At 40.0% G+C, this 25,943-nt stretch overlaps 1 protein-coding gene across 2 annotated transcripts in view; it reads right to left on the reverse strand.

Moving 5' to 3' along the window:
- Positions 1–1,804: 1,804 nt before the first annotated feature.
- apbb1 (amyloid beta (A4) precursor protein-binding, family B, member 1 (Fe65)) overlaps positions 1,805–25,943 on the reverse strand; it is a 41,019-nt gene continuing 16,880 nt past the window's right edge. Inside the window, exons 2-14 of one of the 2 annotated variants that reach the window (XM_052567017.1) lie at positions 23,585–24,365; positions 20,195–20,385; positions 19,919–19,975; positions 19,768–19,844; positions 19,468–19,528; positions 19,242–19,388; positions 13,016–13,143; positions 9,109–9,223; positions 6,140–6,212; positions 5,876–5,956; positions 5,556–5,668; positions 5,268–5,444; positions 1,805–4,107 (exon numbers count right to left, since the gene is read on the reverse strand). In XM_052567017.1, coding sequence (XP_052422977.1) covers positions 3,943–4,107; positions 5,268–5,444; positions 5,556–5,668; positions 5,876–5,956; positions 6,140–6,212; positions 9,109–9,223; positions 13,016–13,143; positions 19,242–19,388; positions 19,468–19,528; positions 19,768–19,844; positions 19,919–19,975; positions 20,195–20,385; positions 23,585–24,365 — 2,166 coding nt within the window. In that variant the 3' untranslated portion in view covers positions 1,805–3,942. Of the gene's footprint in view, positions 4,108–5,267; positions 5,445–5,555; positions 5,669–5,875; positions 5,957–6,139; positions 6,213–9,108; positions 9,224–13,015; positions 13,144–19,241; positions 19,392–19,467; positions 19,529–19,767; positions 19,845–19,918; positions 19,976–20,194; positions 20,386–23,584; positions 24,366–25,943 lie in introns of both variants that reach the window. The other variant, XM_052567016.1, reaches the window with a different exon arrangement.

The raw sequence follows: 25,943 nt of genomic DNA on the forward strand, positions 1-25,943 counted from the left end.
AACAGAAGATACTTGTATGTTTCCCGGTACACAAATTAAGTACAATTTACCTTGATCTTCAAATTCTTCAAGCTCTTTATGCATCTTGTTGCATCCATTTTACCCATCTGAATATTTCTGCATAAGCAAGTAACATTTTAGGCTTTTGTTTTTACAGCTGTGCTTTTTGACACACACACAATGTACCCACATGGTATTTCATTGAAAAAGGGATATTTTCTTGATGTAATGCAGAATATTTACATGTACATGAATGCTTATTCTCCAATAAAGATATTCTAGGGTGTTACCAACAGCACTGGATTTTAAGCATCACATTACATTATCTAGACCTACACACAATTCAGATCAAATATATATATATATATATAATGAAATAAAAAATAAAAATAAAAACCCAAGCACATTCAAAAAATTCCCTTTAACAATAGGTGTAATTAGACATGAATATGGGTCAGAAAAATAAATGAACAATTGGGCCGTCTTGCTCTATTAGTGTATTATATTCAGTATGTACATTAACTGGAATAATCAAAGAACATGATATTTATGAATTCAACACATTCAATTCAACAGTTAAGACATGGCAATATGTTACAATGTTGTATTTGAAAGAAAAATCTATATACAACGAGACATCCGTCGTTGCAAAGCATTTAAGATACATTTCAAAAGAATTTTCCCCCATTGTATAAATATTGGCAGATAATCAATTCAGTATACAATTTAAAGGGGTCATGTGATGCAATTTAGATTGTACCTTTCTCTTTGGACTATTACAAGCTCTTGGTGCATAAAGAAGATCTGTGAAGTTGCAAAGACTAAAGTTTCAAACCCAGAGAGATATTCTTTATAAAAGTTGACTTGTTCGAGCCCTCCTAAAACACAATGTTTAAACACGCCCCCACATATCTACGTCACTGTGTGGGAATATTTGCATAACTCCGCCAAAATGTTTACACAAAGAAAGAAGGCATAACTTTAATTCTTGCTATAGTATTGTTGCCGCTCCGCCATGTCGTTGGAGACATTGTGTTTTGTTGTGTCATCATGCCTAGAGAGGATCCCTGCTGGTCGCTGAGGAAATACATCTACGCACTGTGGATCACCGGATGGGCTTTCACTAACCCGCCAGCCGTTCCTCACTCAAGCCTGCAGTATGTGACGCATTTTATGGAGGGCTTTTTCCTGAACCTAAAGACTAGCCTACAATGGGTCTGTACTCAAAGGCTGTTCTATAGTGGGGCAGGTCCAACTTTGCAAGGACAGTATGGCGCTTCTGACTCACAGTCTGTAAGTACATGTCTTATATTTAAAGGATTTGCCACTGATGATACAAACACGAGTTTTAAGCAGTGTAGAAAAGAGGTTGTTGTTTCTCTGATCACAAATGCAGACATGGTTTTATTTTTACTCAACATGATACACAACGCAACTCATAAAGAGACAGTATAAGTCTTTATAATCAGAAATTATGTCCCCACTGGATGCAACGAATGCCTAATTTGTAATGGGTTTTATTGGTTCTGTCTTGTTGCCTGGGGACGGCATCCCCGTATGGCATAACATTTCCATCACGCGCAGGTATTCAGCCAATCACAATGCACTGGATAGCTGTCCACTCAGTCTACACCTTGCTTTCCAGAACGACACGCTTTTAAACAATCTGACACGTTTCAGAAAGCCGGGGCATAGAAGGGCAACAAAGATGTTCAGTATGCAGAAAATGTGTTTCTTTTTTTTACCTTAAACCGCATAAACACATTGCATTACACCAAATACACAACATCATGTTCTTTTTAACAACGTCATATGACCCCTTTAAAAGAGGGACAAAAAACAAAAACACAACCGAGCACCCTCAAGAGAATTTTGTTTGTGTTGAAGTTTGTGTTTTTGATCATAAAATGCCTTTTTGTTATTGTTTATCAAGATAAAGCCATCCAACATATCAAACATGAACAAAAATATTAAAGAAATTAAAATAATAATAATAATAGAAATGTGCTCATTTAAAGCGGGGCTTTCTTAATGAGCAAATACACTTTGGAAGACTAGGATATGTTAATTCTATTTTACAAATGAATAAAATAGTCTAAGTTCACAAACTGACAGAGTGGGTAAATGTACAGTAAAGTATAATATAAGTTAAGTTAATTTTTAACAAACATCGACATCAACTATAATGGAAGGAGTTAAAAGGCTTTGTGACTTGTGGTAAGCAAGGCAAGTAGAATATCTGTGGAACTGCATTTCTTTCATGAAGTCAAAGACAGTGGAGTCAGAAACAGACTTCTGGAATGTGTGCAGGTTTGAACATGAGAGTCACACTGTGTTTTTAGGGTAAACAGCATACAGAGGTTACGAACTCTGGGGTTCTTCAAGAGCTGGTCATATGGGTTTTTGAAAAGTATCTCATGCAGTTTGTAAGGTAGCTATCCTTCAATGTAAACGTTTGCTAATGTTTTAATCAAAAAAGTGCATGATGAAAAGAAAAGAGTCGACTCAGAATCGCCTCAACGAGTCGTTATATTTTCAGATCTTCTGTCTGTTACCGGTATATGTCACTGGGTAACACATTAGTCCCCTCCTGAACACTCTCTGTGTTCTACGATACCACAGTAATTCAATTCAAACCTTTGGTTGTGCTCGTCATTTTACTGAGGACTGCTTCTCTAATCTTGCCTTTTATCTGACTAACAAGCATCTCCCAACCACAACCTGTAAGTACGATTGATACGTTATGTGTACATTTTCAATTGAGTGCTCAAAATATCTAGTTTTTGTGGTTTTGTGGTAATGTGATGTATACCTAATGCAGCTTTAGGTTCCCAGGTAAAGCACGATATTAGTGTTTCACTGAAATAGTTATAATTCGCTGTGAACCCACTATTTCCTAAGAGTGTGTCGATTAATGTAGACTGATGTTGTTCTATTTACACTTAATAATAAAGAATGTAGTGTAGCGCACAGACTTTATAAGCATTGTGAAAGTACTGTTTATGTAGTAGAGGGTTAATGCAGGGAGTAAAATACTCAGTAGAGACGAGTTAAGACACAAAGCGTCTTTTGTCTGACGTTCTTCAGACATTACAGTAGACATTTAGATTTTCAGACTGTATTGTTTCATCAGTTAGTCATTTGGCTAACGTATCCACCATTAATGTTTTGTTTTGTTTACAGTTTAGCAGCTAAACTTTAGCTGTGGGCACAATTTGCTGGCATACGTGTTAAAAAATAATGACAAAAACATTTTAAGAACTTAAAAAAGCTAACTTGCTCTAGCGCTCCTCTTTGTGCCAATCACCACAGGCTTGGCCAGCTGTCCAATCAGAGCAGAGCAGGCTTATGGAAGGGAGGGGTTTACAGACAAGTTGCTCAGAACTGAACGAACCATTTCGAAATCATGGACAAATGACTCTCTGTAAAATGACAGTGTTTTCTGACCTTAGATGCATTTAAACTTGTTGTAGGGGACTCCAAAGCAATATTAGGACAAATTAAGAAAACATATAACTTGCTCTTTCAGAAGAAAAAAAAAGTTAGCGTCAATGCAAAGCCAGAGGAAGAACCAAAAATAAAAAAGCCCATTGCATAGTATATAAGCTAATTTTAGTGTTTTTTGATAGCATGCGTAATATTTGTTCATTAGAGCGTGTAGTGCACGTAATATCCATTACACTGAGAATCCAATCTTGGTAATACCCAGCAGTGCTAAATCACTTCTGCAGTACTTCTGCTAATGCAAACCAACAGAAAAAGCTAATGAAATGTGATTGTAATGATGCAATATCTGTTAGCTTAACTTGTGTGTCTTCTGGTTCTTTTGCCTGCTAACCGCAGGAGGACAGTCGCAGTGGTGTGAACGAGCCATAAAACACACAAACACACACAGAACTAAACATATCTGTAGTGAGCACTGCAGAGGAGGTGTTTTCCTCATTAGGGTGTCTGAGATCCAGATCTCTTGAAGCTCCCCAGCAGACTCTGAACCCCCTTCTTCACGCTGGATCCCACCCTGCGGGCCACAGAGTCAGCAGGCGGCCCGGGCAGACAAGAGCTGCCACCGCTGGGGGGCCGAGCGTCCAAACACTTCTGATACCGCAGCTGTGAATGAAGGAACACACAGCTGAACTCAAAACATTACAGCAACACATTTCAGCTTCATCTAGGGTTGTCCGATTATACTCTAATCTAATTCAAACTGAACTTCTGAATCAAACAAACACATGGAACAAGTCTCCCCAAACACCCCGGTCAGTCGCACAGTCCCCAAACACCACTGCTTGAGGCGGAGCTACTGAAAGCTTTTACATTTGGGAGAGGAACTTCCTGTATTTACTGCAAGTTAAATTAATTCTTCACTGAACATGTGGAAGAGATTGGGGAGTTCATGGCTAGTGTTGCACACTTTTTAAAAAATGTTCTTTGTCTTAAGTATACATAGCAGTAGAGAGCAAAGAGGAAGCAAACAACCAACAGTGATCGGCATTGCTTTAACCTTTAAAAAAAGTGCATACACATTTGGGATTTGAGAGCTGTAGCAGCAATTAATGACTTAAAATAACACAGATTTCATGCTCTTCAGAAGTAATGTAACACATTTCCCCAGTATTACGCCCTTTGCACTGGCTGCCAATTTGTTATAGAATTGATTTCAAATTTGTTTTTAAAGCTCTGTCATTAAGGTCATCTCAACAAAGTCTGCGGATGCTTCTGAGATTTAGGGCCTGGTTTATAAAGTGTGTGCGCTTCAGGTTCAGCAGAAGCACTTGCATTTTCCTGTCAGAGTACTGCAGGTTTCTGGAAATCAGAGAGCTGTTCTTTGAGCTAGCTTTTCAGAATAAAAAGATTTGGACGATGATTGCTGATCTTTTCTATGTTAATGACATTCATTAGGGTTGTTTACAAGACATTCATTTGCACACAAGTTCAAGATCATTTATGATTCATTCATTTCACATCTGAGAGACATACATGTGTTTTCTGTGCATACATTAATTCTATGAATCCACACGTACACATATTTGAGAGATGACTGAATCAAATTATGGATGGTTTCTGTACAACATTTCATACTAGAGGCCCTTAGACTTACAACTACAAGTTGGATTTTCTGATCGTGTTTCGCGATGTAAACTTTTTTGATTGCTTTTTCTGATTTGTATTCTTTGTCTTTTTGTACATGGTCAGCTACTGTTGTTTTTATTTGTGCTATATGACTAAAACTAGATGTGATGGTATAGATCACACACATCGAGACTCACCATACAGGCGGCCTGTACGGCCTCACTTAGACTCGCAGCGTTTGGATCGCACCAGAACATGTGACATATGAAGTCTCCAGGTCCCTCTGCCATTATGAACGCAAACGTGTGCACATCCTTCCCAATTCCCATAAATGACAGGAAACGCACACGACATTCAGAAAGAACTTCCTCCGCCTGTGACAATGAGGCAAGAAATTTGAGTGCTGTTATCTAATCAAATTTTTCTAATTAAACATTACATATAACGCTCAAGTACCACATAATGTCAGCAAACAGAAACCTGACCTCAGAAGTCAGAATAGTGAGTGTAGCGGACGCCACGTTCACTGTCACAGGTGTCCAATCCTTATCTTTGCTGTTAAGAGCAGTCTCCAGTGCCACATTAATCACATCCATGCCTTCAAGAGACAGATAACAACATGACTTCAGTTTCAGGCAGCTAACTTTGATTTAAACATGAAATACACACATGCTATTTTAAGTCTTTACAGTGTGTGATATAGCCACACAAAAATGGGGAAAATGCAGGTAAAACTAGTACTTTGTGTACTTGTATCATAGTATAATTCAGTGTAGTATTATAGCAGTTAATCAGGACTTCCTACCAGCTGGCTTCGTCACTGGCACACGACCCAGGTAGCGCACCTGGAAGCGCTGGACCAGCTCATTCTTGGGAACTGGGAACTCTGAAGGAAGAAAGGACTCGTTCAGTCATGATGGTATCATTTCAATATCCATCACAGTACTCACTGGAGAAGGTGAGAGAAAAAGATCTGATGCACACATTATTAACATGTAGTCAACCCCAGCACTGTCAACAGTTACATACTGTACTGCAGACCGCCCACAAACAACTAGTCATGAGTTACCCTGGAAGGGGAGGTCCCCAAGTCTTGAGGGGTCAGGGTTCAGTCTGCTGGATGACTTCCTCTGGGCCATTATCTAGAGAAATACACAGACAAAACTATATAAAACAAAACACATAATCTGGCTAGCTGGTTGATCCAATCTAATCTAAAAGAATAAGACACACTGGTGTTAACTACAAATAGAAATACTGACACTTGTGTATACAGAGAGTAAAAATAAATGAGTAGAAAAACATCTAGTATTGGTAATTATTTAGCTTAAAAAATGAGGGGATGCACCCATAATCCCCTCATTGTTGGCCAGATTCTGGACATGGCACTGGTCGGACTGTCCTGGAGGTACAGTGTGTGAATTAACCTTCTGCATAACGAGCACAGCAAGAGTGAAAACTAGAGGTTGCTCTGTACCTGAAGACAAGCTAGTGATTTCACATTTACTATTGCTGTAACTTCAGCCATAAATTCTGCCATTTTCGGGTCTTACCTCCTGAGAACATTGCCAACATAAGTGTCTCTCTACAAACACAAGGAAACTATGAAACATCTTATGGAGGTCTGTCATCATTGCCAACCACTGCAATTACCCTTTACCAAGATAGACATGTGCCAGTATTTGGTAATGCGATATATCACGGTAATGAATATGCACAATATTGTTATCATTGGCACTTCAAAATACTGTAAGTAAATATTACTAATTATTCAGATTTTTAATGCATTTTAAGAATATTTTTCGATGTAAACAAGTGAATAGTGGAACATGTGAAGTAGTTACGCTGAATGACAGCAGATGGCATTGAACAGCAGAAATGCAGCCATTACCCTGGAAACCCAATGGATAAAGTAGCTTTATTAATTTCTAAAATAGATTTAAATGGTTTAACCAAGAAAACTTCCCATAACACCCAATGTACTTGCTACATCATTAGAAGAATGGCATCTACGCTAATATTAGTCTGTTTCTCTCTTATTCCCATGCTGCAGCCTGGAATTGAACTACAGGTTTCGTCTGGTCAGAGGAGAACTGACCCCCCAACTGAGCCTGGTTTCTCCCAAGGTTTTTTTTCTCCATTCTGTCACCGATGGAGTTTCGGTTCCTTGCAGTGGTGTTTATCACAGTGGCAAGTAGAGCTGCAACTAACGATTATTTTTTCTGTCGACTACTCTAACGATTATTTTTATTACAATAAATAATTAATCTAATGTTCTTTTTTTAAATAGCTAATGAATACTTTGGATAACTTTACAAAAAAAATGTAAGTACAGCTTCTAATATAATATTTCAACCTTTATTCATTTTCAACCAATGTGGTTGACGTTTTTACTGTATACAAAGATAAAGAGGCAAAGAAAATTATTTTACTATGGTAAATATGAGTTTACGATAGCGTTTATAATTAAACCACAGTAGCCACAAATTTACAGTTGTCTGAGACGTAATGAAATGTTCTTTAGCAAGTCTGAGTTTATTAGACACTTAATAATATCACATCATCACATCTGCATCTGAGATGTAAACAGTGTGATGTGATGCGTTGATGTCGATGTTACAGCACTAATGGCAAGTACATAAATATTTTATTTTCAAAATCTGATTTTAATCTGTACTACAACATGCGCATTTGAACATGCTTTGATTCTTTATTGTTTGGTATATATATATATATATATATATATATTATAGCAGTTCAGTCAATGTACTGTTTGAGTAAATTATTTACTCCGGGATATTGGTTTGTTTGAACTCAGAGGGAGAGTCAGCCACAGCAAAAAAGTTAACAGCTTAAGTCATTTGTGGAGTAATGCATATTGAACCGTTGAACCGTTTAAAACAATTCAGTTCGATTTGGTGAACTGTTTCAAAAAGATCCGGTTACATCGAATGATTCGATCATGAAACGGATATCAAGACTACTTTGTTTTGAACTCTCTCTCACACAGAAACGGAAGAGAAGACAATGCTGAATAATGTTGTAGTTTTTGCTATTTTTGGACCAAAATGTATTTTTGATGCTTCAGAAATATTCTAACGGACCCTCTGATGTCACATGGACTACTTTGATGATGTTTTTCTTACCTTTCTGGACATGGACAGTAGACCGTACACACAGCTTCAATGGAGGGACTGAGAGCTCTCGGACTAAATCTAAAATATCTTAAACTGTGTTCTGAAGATAAACGGAGGTCTTACGGGTTTGGAACGACCCGAGGGTGAGTTATTAATGACATAATTTAGATTTTTGGGTGAACCTTTTAAGATGCACAAAAAATGTACTTTTATTAACAACAGTAACAGGTGAAAAATCTACATATTCCACTCTTATTAAATGTTCCATCATTTTTCTTGCATATGGAACTGACCAGCTTCAGTACTTATGTCTGATTTATCAGCAAATTGAAGAAAAGTTAGACACATTTCTTACTTCATAAACAAAAAAGGGACAATAAAATTCTGACAAAATCTGAATCATAATTTCTGATGATTTGATACTTTATGATGTATGTCAGTGCGGTTTATAACAGATTTCTGTGTAGAATTTGAATGATTCTCACTAGATCTCACAGTAACTTGATCACTGTGTGGTGAATTCAAACACTTCTCACTGGATCTCACAGCACTGATGCTTCTGTGCAGTAACAGTGTCACGAAATCAACTCTGGCTGCCGATATCTTTATATCTATAGCCGATATCTGGCTGCAGTTCTGAGCTCAGACAAGCCTGTTTGTATCGTGGTTCGGCCTGATAAAGGGTCTGCACTGCACAGCTGAAACGCAGCACGGTTTAGTTCTGCTTTCGTTTCATTTGCTGTTGATGTTTCTCAAATGCAACAGAAATTAGAGCTTATGAAAATGTGTTGCACCGGCAGAAAGAAAGGTCTGGTTGAAGTCTGGAGCGCTGAAAGAGCAATGTCTTTGATATTTAATCAAGAACATGAATATTTTTAGCCAGCAGCTATGATGTCCTCACCTTTGAGCAGATGTCATGCAGGTTTGTGGCGATGTTCTTAGCAGGGGTGTCACACCGAAATACATGACACTTGAGCACATGAGTCAACTTGTCTCGTGCCACATATGCAAAGTCCCTGTTGTAAGAGACAAGAGAAAAACAAACATATGCATGTTGTCATATCACTTCAATATATCCACACACCCATAGACTTAAGCATGCAGAGTAACAAACGTCTTACACGTGTGTGAAACCTTGGTTCCCTGAAAAGGAAACAAGATGCAACATTATGGCTGATGCTATTGGAACACACTCTGGTGTGACGACTGAGCCCACAAAGAGTCACACCATTTTATGGGCAGATAGAGCTAACCCCGCTCACTGAGGCATTACTTCTCGGAAACCTCTTAAGAATGCGGACTCTATTTCATCGACTGGTTTCATACGAAGGAATACAAAGCAGATATGGAGTATGGTCAGCTACATAGCATTTTGTTTTCGATTCAGGGAACCAAGGTTACATATGTAACCAAGACATTCCCTTTCAAAGGTATACTCTGACACTGCATCAGTAGCTGACATTATACCATCACACCGTCACACAGATATCTTCCAACGATACTCCTCGGGCCAAAGTAGGGCTGCACGAAATCAAAATTAAACTGGAATCATGATTTAGCAAAGGCAGCATTTTTTCCAAGCCAAGTTTGTCAGTGAAGCACTGTTCTGTGATCAGTAGTAAATACTGCTCCATCCGAAGGCTAGAGGGGAATCATGCAAGTGAAATCTCTATCACTGTAGCTGAACACAGAAGACTGAACTGCTTTCACTGATTCAACGTCACTAACAAAGCACACAAATATGGCAGTATATGTATATTTTTAGTTCTTCAAGCCTTCTTGTGTATTTTCATTACAATAAAGTTTATTTATAATTTTATAATGGATTTATGAACTTTATTAAGCCCTTTTTGTGATCCTGGAAGAACGACAGTGTCCCGCGGGGCGAATGTGCACTACGGTAGTAAGAACACCCTCATACAAACTGAACTGAGTCTCTGGCTGGACGGACATCATTGCATCCAAATGATTAATGCATTCAGAGCTTCTGAACTTGGGCACAAATATTGAGCAAGGACCTCTCAGTGTGAACCATTAAATACAAGAAAACTCCAAATATCCATAAGAAATATAATGCTGCATCCACTGACAGATGAATCGTCTTCCTGAAGGTGTCCTTATGAGGAGTCAGGGAAGCAGTGCCTCAGTGCGTGGTGCTAGTATTATTCTACACAGGCCACAGACTACCGTCAAATCAAAGGAGGGTGTAAGTGCCGAAGTAAACCTATGAAAGGGAACATCTTGTGTTTGCACTAATTCTTGTTTGTAGAATTGTAGGAAATTATTCAAAGAATGTGGATTAAGATAAATAAAGTGAATTTGACAATCATATTTTGACTGTACATATATTGTTATATAAAAATATTGAAATACTCCTGTGATTAATATATTTCAATAATTATTAGCTCATGTCGACTAGGTTTGGACAATTTATACGCATACAATAGAAATGTACAATTTGGCCTCGTGTGATTACCAAATGACAAAACAAAGTGATTTAATTAAATATATACACTCACCTAAAGGATTATTAGGAACACCATACTAAAATACTGTTTGACCCCCTTTCACCTTCAGAACTGCCTTAATTCTACGTGGCATTGATTCAACCACATGCTGAAAGCATTCTTTAGAGATGTTGGCCCATATTGATAGGAGAGCATCTTGCAGTAGATGGAGATTTGTGGGATGCACATCCAAGGCACGAAGCTCCCGTTCCACCACATCCCAAAGATTGGTTTGAGATCTGGTGACTGTGGGGCTATTTTAGTACAGTGAACTCATTGTCATGTTCAAGAAACCAATTTGAAATGATTCAAGCTTTGTGACATGGTGCATTATCCTGCTGGAAGTAGCCATCAGAGGATGGGGACATGGTGGTCATAAAGGGATGGACATGGTCAGAAACAATGCTCAGGTAGGCCGTGGCATTTAAACGATGCCCAATTGGCACTAAGGGGCCTAAAGTGTGCCAAGAAAACATCTCCCACACCATTACACCATCACCAGCAGCCTGCACAGTGGTAACAAGGCATGATGGATCCATGTTCTCATTCTGTTCACGCCAAATTCTGACTCTACCATCTGAATGTCTCAACAGAAATCATCAGAGACTCATCAGACCAGGCAACATTTTCCCAGTCTTCAACTGTCCAATGTTGGTGAGCTCGTGCAAATTGTAGCCTCTTTTCCCTATTTGTAGTGGAGATGAGTGGTACCCGGTGGGGTCTTCTGCTGTTGTAGCCCATCCGCCTCAAGGTTGTGCGTGTTGTGGCTTCACAAATGTTTTGCTGCATTCCTCGGTTGTAACGAGTGGTTATTTCAGTCAAAGTTGCTCTTCTATTAGCTTGAATCAGTCGGCCCATTCTCCTCTGACCTCTAGCATCAACAAGTCATTTTCTCCCACAGGACTGACACATACTGGATGTTTTTCCCTTTTCACACCATTCTTTATAAACCCTAGAAATGGTTGTGTGTGAAAATCCCAGTAACTGAGCAGATTGTGAAATACTCAGACCGGCCCGTCTGGCACCAACATGCCACGCTCAAAAGAGCTTAAATCACCTTTCTTTCCCATTCTGACATTCAGTTTGGAGTTCAGGAGATCGTCTTGACCAGGACCACACCCATAAATATATCGAAGCGACTATCATGTGATTGGTTGCTTAGATAATTGCATTAATGAGAAATTGAACAGGTGTTCCTAATAATCCTTTAAGTGAATGTATAGTCTGATGCGCTCTGCACTGCTGATAATTTTTTATTCACCCATATAAGTAAATCACAGCACTACCACGTTCTTTAAAGTATCATGGGTATGGTAATTTTGTCAGAAAACACAAGTCTATATTTTAGCAGTACACAGCATTGACTAGTAAATGACCTGGAAGTGACTGCTGGTTAACATTTAGACTTAATAGACCACAACTGAGTCACTATATTATACTAACAATATATTTTTCACAGAGTAGAAAAGAAGCAGAGAGTTGTAAAGGGATGACAGTCCACAGTATGCAAATACAATGCAATGATGTCATAAATATGCTAACGAATTAGCAATGTCATCTTGTGACACTTTGAATATTTAAACAGATCTTTTCTAGACAACAGTAGTTCACAGTCACTACAGTTTTCAAGTTCCAATAAATAAATAAAAATTAAGTACCAATCTAGTCCAAAAGACTATGATGTTATCTAATTCGGATTTTTTCTAAAGCTCTCAAACTAATTCAATTTAGAAAAGCAGAAGAGTTAATAATATTGTAGAGCTGCACTAGAGCGGAAGATTTTCACAAGCCATCACATGCATTCAGAAGAAAAATAGTATAGTGCATTACACATTAACATTGTATTTAGAAGCTGAACAGCTATGGTATGTTTGTATGAACAGCTGTTGAATGTAAAAGAGAGATAAACATTCCTCCAAACTGTCCTTGTGTTAGACAGAAGTCTAATCAACACGTGGGTGTGAAAATTATGAATTTAAATGTTTAAGTGCATTATGCTTAGTATTGTAACAAGTAAACAAGTGAACAAACAATTCAGTACAGTAACACACTACCTCTCTCTGGGATCCAGGATGCAGCAGGACAAGCAGAGCAAAAACACAACATTATTATTCAGCAAGATTCTAATCATATAAAAATAAGCAGCTTCAGGCAGTGGTGCAGTTGCTACAAAAGTGATGAAAACATAAAAGCCAATTTATTTCCTGTATAATTGTGGATCTGTCAGTCTGTGGTCTTACACATGAGGCAAATGTTTCAGATTCAGTGTCTCTTTACCCTTTAACCTGCTCACAGACATACCTGCCATCATCACGTCCGACTCCCCACACACGGATGCTGATGATGGGCTGAGAGTGCAGCAGCGTTCGACCGTGAGGCTCGATCAGGTTCAGAGACTCATTCTCCAGCACCAGAAGCATCTCCTTCCCCTACACAGCAACACAAACAAAGGCATACTAAGTGCTGCGCTTTTGCATCTCCTTGAAATCCTACACTTAATGACAAAATCAGTCAGAACACATCATACATTGCATAAACACACAGTAGTGAACACACACCCAAAGTAGATGAGACTAATTCATTTTGTTAATTAGTTAATTTTTTTTATTGTTAATAACTTTTTTTTTTTCACACACAAAAAGTATTGTTGTCTCTTCATAACATTAATGTTAAACAATGGGTGGGTTTGGTACATAACTGCACTTACAACTATCTTATGAATTTACTGCAACTGCTCTAAAGAATGCTGAAGGTGAACAGAAATTACATATACAGCTCTCGGTTTACAGCGAATCAATCACGCTCATCAGGAAAGTGAGCGAAACACACACACAAACACACATTTTTATCGAATAGTATGTCATTAAAAGCAGTTCACTTCTGCGATTCGGTACGATTGCGTTCACATCAGCAGCAAACCGTACCGGACCACAGTCACAAAAAAAATAAATATCTTAAATTGTCACCTCTGGCTTGCTTAGTTGGGGACACTTAATATCCAGCGATTTCATGAACTTGACTGCACTGATACTATTTTGTGTTTACTGTTGTCATTTTGCAATATTGACACACTGTTTTCCTATATAATACAATAAAGTGCTTTGACAATCTGTATTGTTAAAAACACTATATAAATATATATAAATATATAAAGGTTACTTGACTTGACTCTTGAGCTCTTTTCAGAGCAGATCCTTGGAGGATCTGTGTGTAAGCAGGATGGTTCTTCTCTCACACATTTATCAGGTATAACAAATGGGATTTAGATCTGGCTCCTGGTTCCCGGCTTCTTGCTGCTTGAATTAGCCATTTGGTTTTAGCCTGGCCAAATTTCTTTCAGGCTAGAAGTGTCAGTGCTTAGCTTGGTGTGTGTGGTGTATCATTCTCATTGAGTCATCGCTATGTAGCATTGATTGAACCTATGAAAGAGAATGTCTTGGGTTACTTGAGTAACCCATGTTCTCTGAATAAGGAAAAAGATGCTGCATTCAATAAAAAACACCTTGTAAAGCAAACTGAACTTCTATGGTAGGAGATTGTACTCTGTTAAGTGTAACCGTGGACCGACGGACGAGATATGGGAATGAGTACTGCATCTTGCTGGATGCATATGGAAAAAAGCTTTTTCTCTTGAACGGAGACTTTTTTATTCACACAGTGGAACTGCACACCCACTGGTTTGCGTAGTGCAGTGGTTCCCAAAGTAGGGGTCGCGACCCCACGGTGGGTCGCGGGACCCCGGCGCAGGGGTCGCGAGATGATTTCGATATAGGCTTTATATATTTTTGTTTCAAGTAATTTAACTCTTTCGCATCGCACGTACGATCACACCGGTGTGATCAGTCTAGGCTAGTCCCTGGAGTGTACGACCACACCGGTCAGTGCATGACGTGAAATTCAAATGTGCTCTCGCGAGTTGGCTGGCGCTGAGCCAGAGACAAGTGCGCTCAGAGCTGTCATCACAACTTTTCAGTGTTTTCAACCACATAATGTTTATTTTAGGGTTCAGACATATAAGTACTAGAAAAAACAATACATTTAGAGTTTGTAAAATACACACTGATGTCAAAGGAAGAGGCAATAATAATCTTTTTCATTATAATTAGACACATTTTATTCATATCAGATACACATTGTGTAAGTAACTTTAAAGTTTACTCCATTATTCTCCCAGTTCACCAGCCACTTACTTTTATGTATTTCGGGAGAAGTGGATGAATTCACGTGTTGTAAATCCAACAGATCTGATTCTCTGAACTGCGTCTGCGGCACAAACTAAGATGGCGGCGCCCATCGCGCATACAGCTCAACTAATGCGATCGTTATAAAGGTGTTTAAAAAAACAAAACACTTCCACTTGCATATATTTGACAATCGGAATATCAGCTATTTCATGCCATATCTAACAAATTTGTTAATATTTTGAATAAAAAAGGAAAAATGACAAAAGCAGATCATTCATTCAGCTCTGTTGTTGCTGCGGTATGTCACGTGACAAGCAATGACGCGTCACCATGGAAAGCATAAAGTGACACGTCTAGCGGATTAGCATGAGTGTGTGTGTGTGTGCGTGCGTGCGCGCGCGTGTGCGCGTGTGTGTGCGCGCGCACGGGTGTGAGCACGCGTGTGAGCAGCTCAGACTTACTCGACTGGTTCCTGATGGCAGAATAATGAACGAGTTCAACCCAACATAGCTGCACAGTTACTTTCCGAGAGAGAACAGGTGGATATCGAGCAGCTCATGCAGAATTGTAACACTGATTTTGCACGCAGAACAATAAAATATAACTTCGTGTGCTTTGAGACTGGGCATAAAATCGATTTGCTGTACATTTCACGCGACGAGAGGTGTTTTTTTTTGGGGGGGGGGGGGGTCGCGGGGCAGCAGCGCATTTATCATGGGGTCGCGGGCTAAAAAGTTTGGGAACCCCTGGCGTAGTGTATTAAAAACGAACGGTGATGGTGATGCCTCTAGTCAAGTGGGTCCAAACAAAAAGTTGAGTACCCAAACGAGATGGAGTCTACTATCTGTCTAGAGAGTCTATGCTTTGTGACCAGAAGCCCTTTGGTACGATTACTGAAGCTGACAAAGAACTGTTCCGACTGCCTATAAGGAGCAGAACTCTCAATATATATTCTCAGAGCTCTGATGGGGGGAGGAAGATTGGAGAGCATAATGACCTGTTCTCACAATGGAGTGGAGAGCACCTTAGGTAAGTAACCAGTATGACCAGGATGACCTTAGGCCCAAATTTCAGGCAGGCATGGCTAAAGGAGAGCGCCTGCAGGTCCCCTATTTGGCTTTAAGGATGCCAGTGCCAAAAAGCAGGGCAGTCTTCGGTGATAGCAACAGAATGTGGGCAGACTGAAGTGGCTCAAAGGCAGAAGCACAGTGGGCAGATCCCATGAAGGGACAGAAGGGGGACCAGGCGGATTCAGCCTCCTGGCACACCGTAAGAAGTGGATAACCACGCTGTTTCTGTCCACTGACTGGCCCACAATAGGGGCATGAGAGGCTGCTATAGCCACTACATAGACCTTGAGTGTAGCTGGAAAACATCCTTTATCCAGCAGCTCCTGCAGAAATGACATCTCCTCTGTCAAATAAGTAGTATGAGGGTCTCATGATTAAGACACCAAGTGGAGAAAAAAAAAAGAACACTTCAAGGTATAGAGGCATCTGGTAGACGGGCCTCTAGCCTCTGAAATTGTGTTTAAGACTTACTCTGAGAGGCTCAATGGCTACCGTCGAGCGGCCAGAGGTGCAAGGCCCATAAGTCAGGCTGATGGTGCCATGTCACGTTTGCTTGAGAGAGCAGATATGGAATTGAAAAGGGCCGCTATCGACAGCGGAGTTTGTCTTTAATAGCTATGGCTGGTTTGTCCAAAGGGGGGCCACCAAGAGAACCTTGTGTTTTTGTTCCCTTACTCGCCCGATTACCTGTGAGATCAGGGGAAAAGCATAGAGGAGGTGGTTGGGCCAATCATGGGCCAACTTGTCCTTGGTCTTTAAGAAATAAATTGGGCAGTGAGAGTTGTCTTCTGAGGCAAAGATGTCCACCTCAGCCTCACCGAAGATCTCCCAAATCCTCTGAACCATCTGCAGAATGAGCATCCACTCCCCTGAGGGGACACTGCTCCTTGATAACATGTCCACTCCTTGGTTCAGTATATGCGCTGCTTTCAGCTTTTGCTCTTGGCTGAGGAGGTGGGTTAGGTGTAATATTAATTCTGTGATTGACTAGGCCAGAATGAGCCAGATGTAGAGGTAGTTGAGAATCTGGATTCCCATCTGTCTCAAAAGAGAGAATGCCGCCTCCATGCACTTCGTAAAAAAGTGCAGGTGGCCAGGGACAGCCTGAAGGGAAGGACTGTGTATTGAAAAGCCACACCCTTCAATGCGAATCTCAATAATCGCCTGTGAGCGGGGGGTATCTGGATATGAAGGTATGGATCCTTGAGGTCCAGGGAAAAAAAAACTCTCCTGAGCAAATCTGCGCAAGGATCTGTTTCAGTGTAATCATCCTTGTCGTAGGGCAGGGATTCCCAAAGTGTGGTGCGCGCACCCCCAGGGGTACGCGAGCTGCCACCAGGGGGAGCGCGAGAGGGAAAATTTAATGTTTAAAATTTAAAATTTAATTTTGCGCTGCACTCGAAAAGTTCCAAATGCATCCTCTTTCATTTTATTTCATGTTTGAGCCTATGCTCTTTGCAACTTAGTTATGTTGTGTATCTTGCAATTGTAATTGTAAAGCCTGTGTTATACTTTCCGCATGAGCAATCCAGACGCGGACACGGCCAGCGCATACGCGGACTTCCATTTATACTTCCGAAAGCGCACGCTGATGGTCCGCTCTACAACAAACATGTGAACAAACAGCTGCCCAGAATTATTGCACATCTGGCTGTCTTTACATTCTTTTTATTGACAGATTGCACAGGTTCGAGTAGCAATGGGCTTCTTCACAATGCCTCCACATGTGCAATTGTGCTTTTGATGCCTACTGACCACACGCACCTGTCCGCGCGGTCATAAAAAAATGGGGGGCACGCGTTCGTCCTCTCAGAGCCTCCGCACACACTCTCCCTTGACGATGATTACGTCACGCCTACCTACCTTTGGGAAAGTTTAACAGAGGTTTTAAGATGCAGTCTGTAAGATGCGCACAGGAGCATGACTTGACGCGCAACATTGCAGAAAATTTGCATTCACAAATAGCCTATGTTGATCCAAATATGGAAAGCACTTTTGAATTTAATAATATGAGATTCTCTCCAGAGATGTTGTGCCACATTTCTTCAATTAAGGATGATTGCTGCCTAGTATATGGTGTTCCCATTTGCTTGAACTTATTCTAATGAGTTGTGGGGCAAACCAAAAATCCTCCTTCACTACTGATACTGCAACTATTCTTTTGTGTTCATTCACTGGCATTCTCCACATTTATTTTTTTTCTACCTTAAAAACAAATTTGTCCATTGATGCTCAATTTTACCGAACTAATGGCTGTTGATGACTATTTGAATTGAATTTTGCCAAAGTGGGCGCTTGTATGTGTTAAATGCGTAACGTTATGTGAGTAGGTCTGCTCATGTCTGAAAATAATGTATGAAAGAAAAAATAATTTAACATAAAAAACATTAGGCTATAGCTTATATTTCTTAAGTACATTTTTTTATTAATTGAAAAATTTTTTTAATTGTAAAACTGAAAAAAAAAAATGGTGGGCCGCATTTGAATTTGTGACGGGCCGCCGGGTTGAGATGATGCTGCTGCTAGCTCCATGGTCATTTAATAGGCCTAGTCTATTGCTGCAATGTTTCTTTTACACGGCTGCAAATAACCGTGCTTTCTGTTACTGAGCCTGTGTCCCTCACTCGTCCTCTTAAAAGTGGAAGCTTGTGCGTAGCTTTGTTGCATTATATTGAAACTTTGTTGATGTTTTTATTGTCATGCGTGTTCCGGTTATTTGCGCATGATTAAACATGACTCTTTATATGGCGATAAAAGAAAGCTTTGTTGCGTTTTTTTTTTAAAGTGGGGATTGGGGGTGCGCTAACCCGGTTGGGACACAGAAGGGGGGCAACAGGAAAAAAAGTTTGGGAACCGCTGTCCTAGGGTATGCCATTAGGGCCAAGGGAGTTGATAGGAAGGCATAGGCGTAAACAAGGATTTTTTTTTTTTTATTAGCACAAGTAGCAAGATTTGGACATCACCCTTCTTGAACATCAGTGAAAGTTCTGCACCTCGGTTTGAAAAAGATGGTCATAGTCTTACTGTTGGCAAAGGGACAAATATGCAGAATATGCTGGATAACCAGAGAATGTGCAAGACCTGATGGATTTTTCTGAAGAACAGTGTTAGACCTACATTGCAATTTCTTTTGCAAAAGATAGTTATTTCATTCATATTACGTTTTTGCAATGTTATTATGTTCTTTGTTCTGAAAACAAAACAAAAAAAGAATTGTTGAAGCACATTCATTCATTCATTCAAATTCTAGTAATTTGCAGACATAAGCCTAACCTCGCCCCAGATGCCAGCGGTGTCATCTAGATTGTGCTTCTGGTAGGACAGCTGTCGGATACAGTTATTAACAGCAACACTACTCCTTCCAGGAGCCATCTCCTCTTCTGAGATCTCCACCCAGCCCAGAGAACGCACTGCGAAGCACTGCTGAACACACGAGAGCAAACCCTGAGCAAACAAGCATCCTGGTGTAGTGTATGTGCTCCGTCATCTGTGTGCTTACCTTCGCCCCCTCATTACTGCTCAAAGAAGTCTGTTCCTCTTCCTCCTCAGACTGAGAAAACCTGCACAACAGGAAGATGACACAGAGAGAAGGATCAATGCTCCTTCTGCTCGAACAATATAGCCTGGCACTTACAATGCCAAGATCATGGGCTCGATTACTCAGAACTTAAGTTGAACGCAACCTAAGTGACTTTAGATAGTAAGTGTCTGCCCAATTCATAAATTCAATAAAATGTACATGTAGATATGACATAACAGTGTAACACTCAGCTTCAGGAGTGTGTAACTGATCTTATACCTGAGATTGATGGAGGCATAACGTAGAGTCGCTCCCTCAAACTCCTTCAGACTTTCATCAGAAGCCACGTCCACCTTCTAAACAATAAATATGCATTACATGGACTTACAGGAACAGAATGAGATTGTCTGTGACTCCATTATGACCCTACCTGCCAGTGCTCTTCCTCAGTGAATGAGTTTGGGTGAGAAACACCGCTCCATGTCATCTAAATACAAACATGTTCATGTTTAAAGACATCAGCACTCACATGGGTACAATGACACTGATGTTGGGAACCTGAGATCTATAATGTTCTTCTGATGGTGTATCCTGAACAGCACACAGGTTTGGGTGGGCTGCAGTGTTTATGGGATGTGTGATGTTCTTCTGATGGTGTATCACGAACAGCACACAGGTTTGGGTGATGTGTTAGGTGTGTGTGTACCTGAGGCTGGTCAGCAGGTGTGAGCGCAGGTGAGGTGCTGGCTGCTCTCTCCTCCAGGGGTCCAGGTGGCTCCCACTGCGTGGTCCCTGTGGGGATGTGCCAGTAGTAGGTGCCTGATGTGTCCTGCACCCTCATCCATCCAGCCGGCAGATCCGTATCTGTTTCAAAAGCACTGCCATCCCAGTAGGACTCTACAGCCAAAAATAAAAGGAGATATCCTTTATCAACATATCAAAATCACTAAGTCACAAGCAAAATGTTAACCATTATTTTACAGCAGAATCCTCAAATCGGGCAACCTTTATCATACCATCTTCTGATTTTTTTAATGATCCTGAAGACATACAAACTCTAGCACTTTTTTTTATTTACATTCTACTTTATTTATCTTATTTTTTATTAAAGGGGTCCTATTACGCTTTTTCAACTTTAGTTAGTCTGTAAAGTTGCTGTTAGAGGGGAAAAACAAGCTCTGCCTGCATTCACAAAGCTCAAAGTCCACCTCAAAAGAAGGTATTTTATTTAAAAGAAATCACAAGACATTGTTTACATCAAAAACTGGAACCAAGCCATTCACACAGAATGCATATTTTGCACATTCTCTAGAGGGACACCATTGGACTCAACAAGAGAGATGGATGTTTAGAAAGCCATGTAAAATTTATGTATGCTCAACTTTTTAAAAACACATCTTGAGAATTTATGGTGGTGAGATCTTATAAACCATAACTCCTTCAAAAACAGCCAGAAGCCTTGGAGTTATGATTGATGATCAGCTGACTTTCTCAGACCACATTGCTAAAACTGTCCGATCCTGCAGATTTGCTTTATTCAACATCAAGAAGATCAAGCCCTTTCTTTTGGATCATGCTGCACAACTCCTTGTTCAAGCTCTTGTTCTGTGGCTGGACTATTGCAATGCTCTCTTGGCAGGTCTTCCATCCAATTCTATCAAACCTTTACAATTAATCCAGAACGCGGCAGCAAGATTAATTTTTAATGAGCCAAAGAGAATACACTTCACACCTCTGTTTATCAATTTGCACTGGCTTCCAATAGCTGCTGGCATAAAATTCAAGGCATTGATGTTTGCCTACAAAACTACCACTGGCTCTGCACCCATTTACCTAAATGTATTACTTCAGACTTGTGTGACCTCTAGAAGCTTGCGTTGTGAAAATATATCTGTGCTAAACTTATACTTAACCTCCAACTCACACACTGCCGATTATTCAACCTGCCAAAGTGGCTAGTTGTCACTGTGTTACCCGCCACGAGCAAAATCAACCCGCATTTGGCGGGTGTTACGGTCAAGCCCTGGTTCTCAGAAACGGGACCATATCCCTCCCATTTTGTAACCTTAACACTGGTTGTTGTTCCGTAATAGAATTGATTTTTAAATCTTGCTGTTTGTTTTTTAAATCATTAAACAGCCATGCACGATTGGTCACAACAGTACTCTTCATCAAGATATTTTAGAGGTGATTTTACAATATTTTAAATAGTGTGTACGAGAATTTGTTTTATCTCAAAATACCCCACAGATCATTTTTGTGGCTGGTGGTTTTCATACACTGCGGCCACACAACGGTGTTCAAAAACCTTACAAAATGGCACCTTAAGCTCCTCCGACCAAAAACTCTTGACTGTTTCTAGGTCGAGACACAAACTGTCGGGGGGAGTTGTTTCTGCAGAATCAGCCCTGAGGCTCTGGAACAGCTTGTCTTTACACATAAGAACTTCCTCCACTTTGGTGTTCACTTTCTCAAGTCTTCAAGTCTCTTTTAAAGACTCATCTATTCTCCCAGGCTTTTCTGCAAAAGGATGCTCAGTGAAATGTTGTTTGAATGTTGAATGTTATTTAATGTTGAATGTATGCTCTGTGCAGTGTAAGTGATGTTTACATGTTATCTGCTTATGTTTTTTACAATCTGTACAGGTCATTGGTCAACTTGTTGTTTTTAATTGTGATTTAGAAATAAAATTAGCACAAAATTAGAGGGGCAGCACAAAAGTCAGCAGGTCATGATCCAGTTACGCAACAAGCTTCTTAGCGGTGTAATATTAATGTAGTGAAGCTAATAATGTGAAAGTATCAGTCTAGCTGAATTTCGGATCCGAGACAAGTATCAGACCAATCAAACACTGGATTCCCTAATCATTAATATTATACTTGATCTGAATGCACATAATATACCCATGTAAAAATGAAGACACTGTGGCAAGTAGGGCTGTGCGATATGGGAAAAAAAATCTAATTGCGATTTTTTTTGACAGATATTGCGATTGCGATTGCGATGTGCAGCACAGTATGAGTATCATTACATTGCTGAAAAAAAATAAATTATAACAGTTACACCAAATACATAAAACAATGATCTTTAAAATAAAAAAAAAAAATTTTAACAGTTCTTTACTTTAGAACATCTATTGATGTTTAATCCACATATAAAATGTTAGGGTTTTTAACTACACCTTAAAAAAATGCAGAGCTTGATTTTATTATCAACATTTATTTTTCAAAGCTTTCAATGCACTCTCATTAAAAAATATTTTTTATAATGTTCATTTGTTCTAACAAATATGTTTTTGCTCAAAACTAACCAAAGTTAAAAATAAACTATTTACTAGAAATTAGTAAATAATTTCTACACAGGAAAGCAAATATTGGTCTCGGCATTTGCTATCAGCCAAAATTATTTTCTAATTATCAGCACATCAGATACAGGTAAATCTAATATTGTGCATCCCTTCTTCAATTTATTCCTCTTATTTCTTTACTTGGTCACAGAAATGGTCTTTAATTAACCTTCATAAAAACTGCAAAAAACCTGATTTGTAATAGATTAATAAATTTACTTACTGTAAATTGTTCATAAACCCATTCTGACGTAAACTTTCAAATTCATGAAAATATTTCTATATTCAAAATGTTAGTTGGTACAGAAGAAATGTAAATGGTGCATAAAACATGCATTACCATAAGTAATTCATTTGCCCTTGCACTCTTTCAGAATATTTTATTATTATATATTTCTTTCGAGCCGAGTTTATAACTGTAAAAAACAGCTAAAAACTCTTTGGTGGGGCACACGTTACTGAATATTTATTGTTAGGTATATGGCCTGAAAAGTCTTTTTTTTTTTTTTTTTTTTTTGCATTTATGCAATATACTGGAGACAAACCTGAAAAAAGTAGACCAGAATATTCCACTGCGTTTCTGGATATGCAGTTTGCGTAATTGTAATTCATAGGCGGTGACTGGTTATTGTGAATGAGCGTGCATGAGTGCCCCATTTATGAATTCATTAACATACAGGTTTAACCATAAAATGTGACATTTACTAAGCGTTGGTGAATTTGTTTCGGGAAGGTCTGTTTTTGATCTACCTGGCTCTCCGTCCGGGGTGCTGCTTGCAGTGCTTCCCTGAGACAGAGACATGCAGCTGGACTCCTCGTCGCTGGGAATGACGTTTTTACTGAATAATAAACAAGCATTTCTGCTGCCACCTTCACCTCCTTTCTTCTGAATCTCAGGCGAATCTGCGCCCTCTGCTCCACTGGGATTTAAATGTTCCTCTTCCTCTCTCTCTACTTCCTGGTCTCTCGTGTGCTCTTGGTTTTCTTGGTTGTTCTCCATCAGAGTGTTAGAAGAGTAAATCAGAAGAGGCTGATCGTCTGCCCAGCTGTGCTCAGAGCAGAGCGCTTTCAGGGTCTTGTTCTTCTCCTCATGACGCCGCTGTGAGTTCTGGTTTGGGTTTCTGTCAGTAGATTCATTCTTGTTTTCAACCAGGTTCAGATTCTGGTCTTGCTGTTGCTCTGCTAACTTGCATAATTGATTCTGACCTTCCTTCATCCACTTGGCGTTGCTCTCAGAGACTGGAAGGCTGTGCTCATTCTCATGATTTCTGCTCCATTCATCTTCCTGGTGCCGCAGGGACACATCATCATTATCATCTAGTCCTCCCATAATGCCTTTGAGAAGCTGGAGAGAGTTTGTGCTGCCGTTATTAAGTTGACTCTTTAGAGAGAAAGCATCTGACCCACGAGTCTCTGTCGGGCCCAACCTTCTTTCATATGATAAGCAGAGCTGGTCAAGGGTCAAGGAAGGAGGGATGTACGTGTTTTCATTGAGCAGGTCTGATGGGCTCTTCAGGGACATGGCACAGAGCTGTAACATAAATGTACATATAGGAATCACACACTGTAACGACATTAAAAGTATGACATTTCACACAAACACATATACGGTCATAAACATGGGGTCCTATCATACACCCTGCACAATGGGGCTGGATGATTAATCGAATAGTAATCGAAACTGAAATTCATAACCTCTAACCGACTTAATTTCCCCATGTCAGTTATTTCGTTTTTTAATCCTGTTAACACTTCCCCCTAAAAAGCATACTAGCGCATGTGTAGCCAGATGACTCTGCCCCGTCCAGTCAGTGAAATAAAAGCAAAACACGGAGGTGAACGCCGGTTCAACACAAACCGGTGTTATTTCACGTGTTATTAAGCCTTGCCACTTGCAAATGTAACCATTCAAAAGACTTTAAAGCAATCAAACAAGCTGAAAAGCTGAACTGAGCATCTGGTTACTCACGCTGTGCTCGGTGCGCATGCAGAGAGAGAGAGAGCCGCGTCTCACAGACAGTAACACTGAACTGAGCTATCGCCTTTCAAAATTTCAAACTTTGGGGGGCGCTATCCCCGGCCCCCGGGGGGCTGTCGGCTCAGGGGCGGCGACGTCCGAGAGGGGTCGACGGGCCCCATCAACGACCCGGGTTTCAAGTCCCTAGGCCCCGGCGTTCCCGAGCGGGCCCCAGTCGAACATCCAACCACTCCCTCTACGGCAGCCTTGCCCAGGATGGTGCACCTTTCCCGGGTAGAGCTCCGATTTCGCCCGCGACCCCGGAGGTCTGGCTCTCCTTTGCAGAATTGCTAAGGCAACCTTTTCACACTGAACACAATTAATCATTGCTTGGTAATTGGCCAACAAAGTATTGACTGTTGTCTGAAGTTTTGTTTGATTGAAAGATATGTAATGGATTACAATCAAAGTTATCTGAAATTATCAAGATGAATTTGTTCTGACAGTTTAACTCTGAGTTCTTGTCATATTTTATTACCATTTTCTAAACTATAGCAAATAAACTGATAATGTGAGAAATGTTGAAGGTGTCTGAATAAATTTTGGTTTGACTGTATGGTTAATTTTTACAGTGCTATTTTACATTTAATTATTCGGTTTCTGTACCTGGACACTTACAAACTTGAAAAACTTAAACACTGTGTACATAGCACAAACAAATAAACAGAACGAACTCAGATTAAACACTTTCAGACAGGACCCACTGGTACGACCTGCACCGGAGCCCTGCTGACCCCAGCTATGGCCCTGCTTACAGTACAAACCTTGTCAGTGAACTATCAGGGCAAAAAAACTAAACAGAAACAAAATAATCGTTCATTAATCGTAATCGAGGTAAAATGTTCAATTAATCGAGGTTTTGAATTTAGCCATAATCGTCCAGCCCTACAACGCCAGGTGTGTTTTTTGCTAGCTTCAACCTAACGCGGTAATCATTTTCATGTCCTGCACCACAGTGTTTAAATAGTAAAGACATTTGTGCACCTATGGGTGCCCGGGTCTGAAAAAGAGGTGCTCGAGCACACTGCTGGCAAGTTGCTATTTTTAGGGATGGGCATTTTGGGAAATTTCTCATTTCGATCATCGATAGGT

Source organism: Carassius gibelio, chromosome B10 (assembly GCF_023724105.1).
Source record: "Carassius gibelio isolate Cgi1373 ecotype wild population from Czech Republic chromosome B10, carGib1.2-hapl.c, whole genome shotgun sequence".
NCBI lineage: Eukaryota > Metazoa > Chordata > Actinopteri > Cypriniformes > Cyprinidae > Carassius > Carassius gibelio.